Raw genomic sequence first — 8,004 nt, forward strand, 5'->3', positions numbered from 1 at the left:
CTGCTAATGTCTCCACCAACAAAATTAACTAACTCTCGCATGCTCTTTAAAACATTTTCCTCCCTCCTTTGTCCTCCTCCTCCCCCTCCTTCATCAACTCTAACAGCTGACAACTTTGCCACGTTCTTCACTAATAAAATTAAAACCATCAGTGCACAATTTTCCACACCACAAACTGTCGAACACACCTTACCAGCAAACATACACTCGTTCACATCCTTCTCTTCACTCTCTGAGGCAGAAGTCTCTAAACTCATCCTTTCTAATCATCCTACTACTTGTCTGCTTGATCCTATTCCATCTCATCTTCTTCAAGCCATTTCTCCTGCCGTTGTACCTGCACTCACTCACATCGTTAACACATCCCTTCACACTGGTGTTTTTCCCTCTACATTTAGACAGGCTCGTATAACCCCACTTCTTAAGAAACCCACTCTTAACCCATCTCTTTTAGAGAACTACTAATTGGTTTCCCTTCTTCCTTTCATTGCAAAAACACTTGAACGAGTTGTGTTTGATGATCCAACGACGATAGCTCCTCGCATCTCAGCTTGTCTAACACATTTCTTGCTGGATGAAACCTTGCCAAGACAGAACTGCTTGTGGTTCCATTAAACCCATAGTTTTATCAGAATTTCACCATCCAGTTAGGCACATCAACCAAAACTCCTTGAAAAACAGCCAGAAACCTTGGAGTTGTGATTGATGATCAGCTGAATTTCTCAGACCACATTGCTAAAACTGCCCGGTCCTGCAGATTTGCTTTTACATTAACTGTTCCCTCCTGGTGGAATGACCTGCTCAACTCAATCCCAGCAGCTGAGTCCTTACCCATCTTCAAGAATCGGCTACAAACACATCTGTTCCACCTTTATTTGACCCTCTAACTCTAGCACTCTCTATTCTAATTCTATTCTTTAAAAAGAAAACTTGTCCCTTTTAGACTTGCACGCTATTCATTTACTTCTTTTTTTTTTTTAAACTAACACTAGTTTTTCTATTGTTTTTGTATTCTATCTATTTGTTTTATTTTTATTTATTATACAATTAACAAAAGCAAAAAAGGCCTCTAACACTAGCTTGCTCTATTCTATCTGTTTTCTTTTTATTATATAATTTTAAAAAACCTTTCTAACGTACTGCGTGTAACGGAGGGAACACAGGAAGCGTGCGGATCCATCTGCAAGGTTTTATTCGCAAGAGGCGTGGTCAAAAACAGGCATAGGTCAGACAATGGCAGACAGGTATATTGATGGCAAGGCAAGAGGGATAATCCAGGTACACAGGCAGTGATCAGAACACGGGGAAACAGACAAGACAAGACAAGGAAAACAAGACACTAGGCTCGGTAATGCAGCTAACACTAGGGGAGTGGAAAATGCAAAACAATGCACAGCGATCTGAACAAGAACTGAGAGAGTGTTAAATAGTGTGTGTAATGGCTCTCGGGTGAGTGTGTGAAATGTGACAGCTGTGTGATCAGTGAATTCAGCTGTGTAAGTGCAATGGATGATGGGAACTGTAGTCCGGAGTGACATGTAACAGTCTGTGTAGTGTGAGAGTCAATGTAATGGTAGAATGACCTCTAGTGGCAATCGGGCGGAAGGACAAGGACCGGATTCGTGACTGCGTTAAGCTAACTGAGACTTGTTATAGCACTTGTATATCATTGCTCTTTTGTTGTTTTTGATTGCTTCTATTGTCCTCATTTGTAAGTCACTTTGGATAAAAGCATCTGCTAAATGACTAAATGTACTATGTTATCATACTATGGGTCCTATTCTTATCAGCAAATGTATGTTTTTTTTTTCCTGTAAGCTTTTTTCCTTTAAATAGTGCTTTGGATCCATATTTGTGAGCTTTTTATTAAAAAATATATCTATATATAAATAAAACGAGAGTGAAAAGTAATGTTGCGTTGGCCGGGAATCGAACCCGGGTCAACTGCTTGGAAGGCAGCTATGCTAACCACTATACCACCAACGCTTGGTAGGGATAAGGAATTATCAATAATTTTTAAAGAAAAAGGGTGTATTTGTTGAAAACCATGTATTTGTTCACTATAAAGTGTTTTTGTGTTGCTCTGTGAATATAATAACCAGTAGTCACATATATCATTATATATTTAATGATATTAAACATAATTTCGTCAATTTCTTCTTCAAATTCATTCAGTTAGCATTAGCCTGTTAGCTGTTGCATTCACAAACAGCGCCTCTCCTCGAGCTGCTGATTTAGTCGTTTTACCCTAAAAATCAAACATTAGATCTTAGTGAATACCTGTGTGATTATATCTATTTCTTTTAGCGTTCATCTGCTAATATAACGTTACGTGTGTGATTTGATCAGAGTATCGGGTGTGTTTTTGTGTTTTAGCAGAAGCTAACAGGCTTTTCATCTCAGACTATTCACTTTTGGATCAGAAATGGATTTATTCGGTGATCATCCGGAACCTACACATGATCCAGGTGGGTTAAACCATAATTTCACTCGCGGCTGGGTTGACCGTGTTTTTCTGAAGTGCGGCTGGCTTGACCGCAGTATAATATATTGCATGTGTAATAGGTGTTAGAATTAGTGATTTAGATTTTAATTTTACGTTAAGTTGTGCAGTTAAATGTGGATACAGTGCATGGCATGCTGCACGAGCCTGGCTTCAATATTACCAACACAAAAAATGTCTATAAAAATAAACAACTAACGTGATTATATTATATATGCATGCATACATAGCCTAGTCGCTCGTTTTGATAATATGTATGCTACAGAATGCGTTGAATGTTTATATGTGAATGCATGAAAATCTGTCTGTGTTTCAAATCCTAGTGATCCTACTTCACAAGTGTGCCTCAAAAATGCTGTCTTGGTAGGCAGGTAGCCTGTATTTATTGATGCAGATGCATGGTTTGGAAGTGGTTGACTTATTTCTCTCTCTTCAGTGTAAGGATTGGTGTTAATGCTGAAGTTTTATTGAACAGGTCCTGTTAAAGCCAAGCAGCCGGAAGAGGGCACAGAGGAGGATCGAGGAGAGAAGAGGAAGAGAGATGTCAGCTCAGAGGAGACAGAGGTGGAAGACAAGAAACAAGAGGAAAAGAAAGTTTGTAAAGGTTTTCAGCTTTCCAGGCACATTGTGTTGCTGATAGAGATTGTGTGTGTGTGTGTGTGTGTGTGTGTGTGTGCGTGTGTGTGCAGTGAGAGAGGGAAGTTCTGTGATGATCTCGGTCTCTTTCTGTTTGTTGTGTTCCAGCAGATCTTGTGAAGCTGACAGGCTTTGTCTCAGCGAGACGCGGTGAACGAGAGGAGATGCAAGATGCTCACGTCCTGCTTCCAGATCTGATATCCAGCATCACCAACCTCCCCTCGCAAGTGTGAGTCTATCTATCTATCTATCTATCTATCTATCTATCTATCTATCTATCTATCTATCCATCCATCCATCCATCCATCCATCCATCCATCCATCCATCGTCTATCCATCTATCCTTCTATCATCTATCCATCCATCCATCCATCCATCCATCCATCCATCGTCTATCCATCTATCCTTCTATCATCTATCCATCCATCCATCTCTGTGTGTGTTGTGCAGTTCTCGTCTTGCGTACTTCACTGTGTTTGACGGTCACGGTGGAGCTCGAGCGTCGCAGTTTGCTGCAGAGAATCTCCATCAGACGCTGCTCAGCAAATTTCCTAAAGGTAAAGCCCATCCGCCCTGATCCTCTTCACACTCACAGCTACAATAACTAGCTGTTCCCATAATGCATCATGATTTGCGGGTGACGTGGAAAATTTGGAGAAGCTGGTGAGGAAGTGTCTGTTGGACACCTTTCGTCAGACTGATGAGGATTTCCTGAAGAAAGCCTCCAGCCAGTGAGTTCTGCTTTAATTGGTTCTGCTGGATTTGAAATGAAGTGAAGTGAAAACACTGTGTGTGTCTGTGTCTGTGTGTGTGTGTGTCTGTGTGTGTGTGTGTCTGTGTCTGTGTGTCTGTGTGTGTGTATATGCAGTCATCAGGAGGGGTTCTGTACGGTGGCCGAGAAGTGCAAAACAATTTACAATTCTGAAAAAAAAAAAATTACGAACACAAATGCAAATCTAAAAAACAAAATAACAATTCAGAAAACACAAGGACAATGAAATGAGATACAGCCGTCTGCTTGCAGCACGTCAGTCACGCTCATCAGGAAAGTGAAACCAAAGACTATAGAATACCCTTAAATTTGTTATTTCCTTGTTATTTCTTAAAGGGACTTTGGTGAAACACACACAAAAACACACATTTTTAAAAATCAAATAATACGTCATTAATAGCGGTTCACTTCCGTGATTTGGTATGATAGTACCAGAGTTCACATGAACCGTACACAGCATAAGACAGCGTTCATCATCCAAACGAACCGAACTCTGACGTCAATCGAACCCGGGTGCGCACCAAAAGTGCTAGTGTGAAAGCACCCTTAAAGGCAGACATCCCACCTCTCCCGGAAATTCCGGGAGTCTCCCGCATATTAATAGTGGCTCCCTGACGCCCGCAAATTTGATACAATATCCCGGAAATCGTGGAGGCAAGGGAGAGAACGAGCAAGAGGAAAGAAATTATAAATGAAATGTGTCCTTTTATTATTGCTTGGACAAAATGCTGCACGATTCTTTGTGAAATTGAAATATAATACTTTAATAATATACCAATATAGCACTTGCTTATCATTGCTCTTTTGTTGGTTTTGATTGCTTCTATTGTCCTCATTTGTTAGTCGCTTTGGATAAAAGTGTCTGCTAAATAACAAAATTTAAATATAATGTAAATGTAAATAACAAAACTAAATTTAAATTTTAAAACAAGCCCCAAATCAAATAAATAAGTAACACAAATAAAAGAAATCTCTTCATATAAACAAAATAAGGCGTGGTCTGTGCTCTCCTCATTTGCCCCAGTCGAAAGCATATTTACATTGTCTGAATCGTTCCCTATCGCCTACATTGTGCACTACGTGCCATTCACTGTACAGCAAATACTACACTGTGAACAAGTGACCGATCTCAGCCGCAGCTTCAGCGTATTTATAGTGCAGGGGGCGGGCGCTTCGGCTTCTAGAGAACATTTGATTGGTCAGAAGATTTGATGAGAAGATGAAGTACGAGGTGACATAAAAAAAAATCGTTGATCGGTTTTGGCAGAAGTGACGAACTGCAAGTTTTGAATGCTTATATCTTCTAAATGCGACTTTTGTCACTGTTTTGGAGCACACTGGCTTATAGATAACCTGAAGACTAACATATTGATACTAACACCCAAAAAACTTTAATTTTGATTTCATGGGGACTTTAATGCTGTTTGATATAACTCAATTCCATTTTAATTCTCCTAATAAAAAAAACTGTCTCCCCTTTAAATTCTCTCTGCCCCACAAAAATCCCAATTTAACACACCTCTGCCTGTTTTTTTTATTTTATTTTTTGCATTCCCATTTGCTTAAACGCTGCATTAGAAACACCCTCACATTAGCCTTAACTAGTTTTTTGTAATCTGACTCAAAGGTAATATAAGTACAGTGTTGTAAATGTACATGCATATTTTTTTTATTCCATAGTAAAGGCAATTCATACAATACACTTAAACTGTGTTTCTCCAAACTTTCTACCGCTACTCTGCTGTTCTTCATGAACACCTTGATTGACAGATGTCTCGTTCAGTCAGAGGTGAGTAATCTATTCTCACACCAGTGGCGCTGTCTCAAACTAACATTATATAATATTACAATATGTAATATAGCATATTATTTTTATTTGTGTATATATATATATATATATATATATGAATGATATGTTAATGATGAAGCGCTAATATAAGTAATAAATAAGGTAATATATTATTCCAATATGGTTATTATATTTGTTTTATTGGCATATATAACAGTTATCTGTATAATTATAAAATTATAATTATAAAACACTATGACAAGGTAATGTTTAATTTATTATTTTATATATATTTATTTATTACATTTGATATTATCATCTCACACATGGATCGGCATTTTCTATAATGTCTAAATTCTAAATCAAAATACATATCTGATATGGCTTAATATATAATTAGCATAAAACAAACAATATAATTCATATTCTCAAGGATTAAAGATTAAACGGAAAAAAATAAAAATGATTGCACAACCATCTATTAGGTGGCGATATGCACTAAGCATGTAAACGGCCATTGAACAAAAGAAGAAAGAAACAGCATGGCACGCTTTTTCTTAGCATCTGTTTCCATAGTGACTCGTCGATTCATCGCTCTGTTGAGAATGTCTTGAGTCTTAACCAGGAACATACTCGGAGTTGAATGAACTTACTCCCGGACGCGTTTTGGAACCACATACCTCGAGTAAGCAAGGTTTTGGGTTAATCAACCGAAAGTTCAGGGTTTAGCTGACGGTAAGTTAACCGTGCTTTCTGGAATGAAGGACTTTGTTTGAAGGATTTGTGATTTTAGGTTTGTTCTGTTGGCGTGCGATGGGCTTTTTAAAGTGTTTTCTGCAGACGAGGCCGTTCAGTTCGTCCTCAACATTCTAGAGGTGTGTATTTTAATGCACTTCCTCGTTCTATGTGCCAGCATTATTATAGAACACTAAATAAAAAAATGATTACAAAATTGTTACTTAAAAAATAAATGCTTAAAAATATAATTTTTATTTACTTAATCCAGATGTATACTAAAATAACAAAAAATATACTGAAATAAAATTTACGAAAACTTTAAAAAATGTTACTTTTATAACATTTTTATATACTTTTAATATTAAAACCTTATTTTATTATATAATAAACATTATTTTAATTTACTTTAACTTATACTAAAATAAAAAATAAAACTTAAATAAAAATATAAAACTTTGTTAAAAAATGTTACTTGAAAAATAAGCGTTAACTTAAATAACATTTTTAAAAAATATTTTTTTATTATATAATAAATATTATTTTCATTTACTTTAACGTGATGTACTAAAATAACAAAAAAACTATGTAATAAAAACTATATAGACATATTTTAAAAAAGCGAACAAAAAATAATAAAAATGACAAACACAACAAAATTACTAAAAATAATTCTAATTAAAATGAAAAAAAAAATTTGAACTGTAATAGTACCTTATTTCTAAAATAACTCTGCTGTGTGTATTGTATGTTAAAATGGTTTTGTTTTTTAGAATGAGACTGTGGAGCAGAAGGAGGAGCAGAGTGAGGAGGCGGGATTTGAGGCAGCTTGTCAGCGATTGGCCAGTGAGGCTGTGAGGCGGGGCAGTGCGGACAATGTCACTGTTATTCTTGTCTTTATTGAGTTCTGAAATCATTATACACTAAACACTGTGTCAGATTTTAGTATTTGTGCTGTTTGCCATCAAATACTAAACAATAAACTTTTATACAATCTCACAATATCTGTGTCCTCTCTGAATTCCTGTGTATGTGAGTCAATGTGTACTGATTGTTTAAAATATCAGCCTTATTAAACCTACTGATTCACTTTGAAATAGCTTTATTTAATATTTTAGTGCCTTATTTTTTGAATTTAGTCAGCGATTTTGTGTAAATATTAGTCAAAGGGTTTGTTTAATGTGTTTTTATTGCACATTTGGGATTTTCTTTTTTATTAGATTTAATTTTCTTTTGCTTTAGATTTGATTTATGTTTATTTCATTTTCTTTTCTTTTATCCAATTCTATTAGTTTTATTTAGTTTTGTTTCAGATTTTATTGTATTTGAAATGTTATTTCATTTTAGATTTTTAATTTTAATTTATTATAGATGTTATTTTATTTTAATAAATAGTGTTCAAAAAGGTAAAATAGTTTTCATTTTATTTGTTATTTTATTCTATATTTATATCTTTATATTTTATTTTAGATATTATTTTATTTTTGTTTCATTACAATTTAGTTTTATTTGTTATTCTATTTAATTTAATTTTAGATTTCGATCCATCCATCCATCCATCCATCCATC

General features: G+C 35.6%; 1 protein-coding gene and 1 non-coding gene across 4 annotated transcripts; one reads left to right on the plus strand and one right to left on the minus strand.

Annotated features, from left to right (window-relative positions):
• The first annotated feature begins 1,901 nt into the window (after positions 1–1,901).
• LOC107600824 (integrin-linked kinase-associated serine/threonine phosphatase 2C-like) lies at positions 1,902–3,938 on the plus strand. 3 transcript variants are annotated; one of them, XM_016292794.1, is made up of 6 exons: positions 1,902–1,989; positions 2,377–2,468; positions 2,979–3,107; positions 3,248–3,368; positions 3,590–3,696; positions 3,777–3,938. In XM_016292794.1, the coding sequence occupies exons 2-6, from the start codon at positions 2,426–2,428 to the stop codon at positions 3,872–3,874; spliced, it is 498 nt and encodes a 165-aa protein (XP_016148280.1). In that variant the 5' UTR covers positions 1,902–1,989; positions 2,377–2,425; the 3' UTR covers positions 3,875–3,938. The 3 variants fall into 3 exon arrangements, with proteins under 3 accessions (XP_016148280.1, XP_016148279.1, XP_016148282.1); XM_016292793.1 differs by lacking the exon at positions 1,902–1,989 and having other exon boundaries at positions 2,247–2,468; XM_016292796.1 differs by lacking the exon at positions 1,902–1,989 and having other exon boundaries at positions 2,247–2,468; positions 2,979–3,101.
• Positions 1,915–1,986, minus strand: trnag-ucc (transfer RNA glycine (anticodon UCC)). The gene has a single exon. It is a non-coding gene; the product is annotated as a tRNA-Gly (tRNA).
• Positions 3,939–8,004: the final 4,066 nt, after the last annotated feature.

Source organism: Sinocyclocheilus grahami, unplaced genomic scaffold (genome assembly GCF_001515645.1).
Source record: "Sinocyclocheilus grahami isolate Dianchi unplaced genomic scaffold, SAMN03320097.WGS_v1.1 scaffold292.1, whole genome shotgun sequence".
NCBI lineage: Eukaryota > Metazoa > Chordata > Actinopteri > Cypriniformes > Cyprinidae > Sinocyclocheilus > Sinocyclocheilus grahami.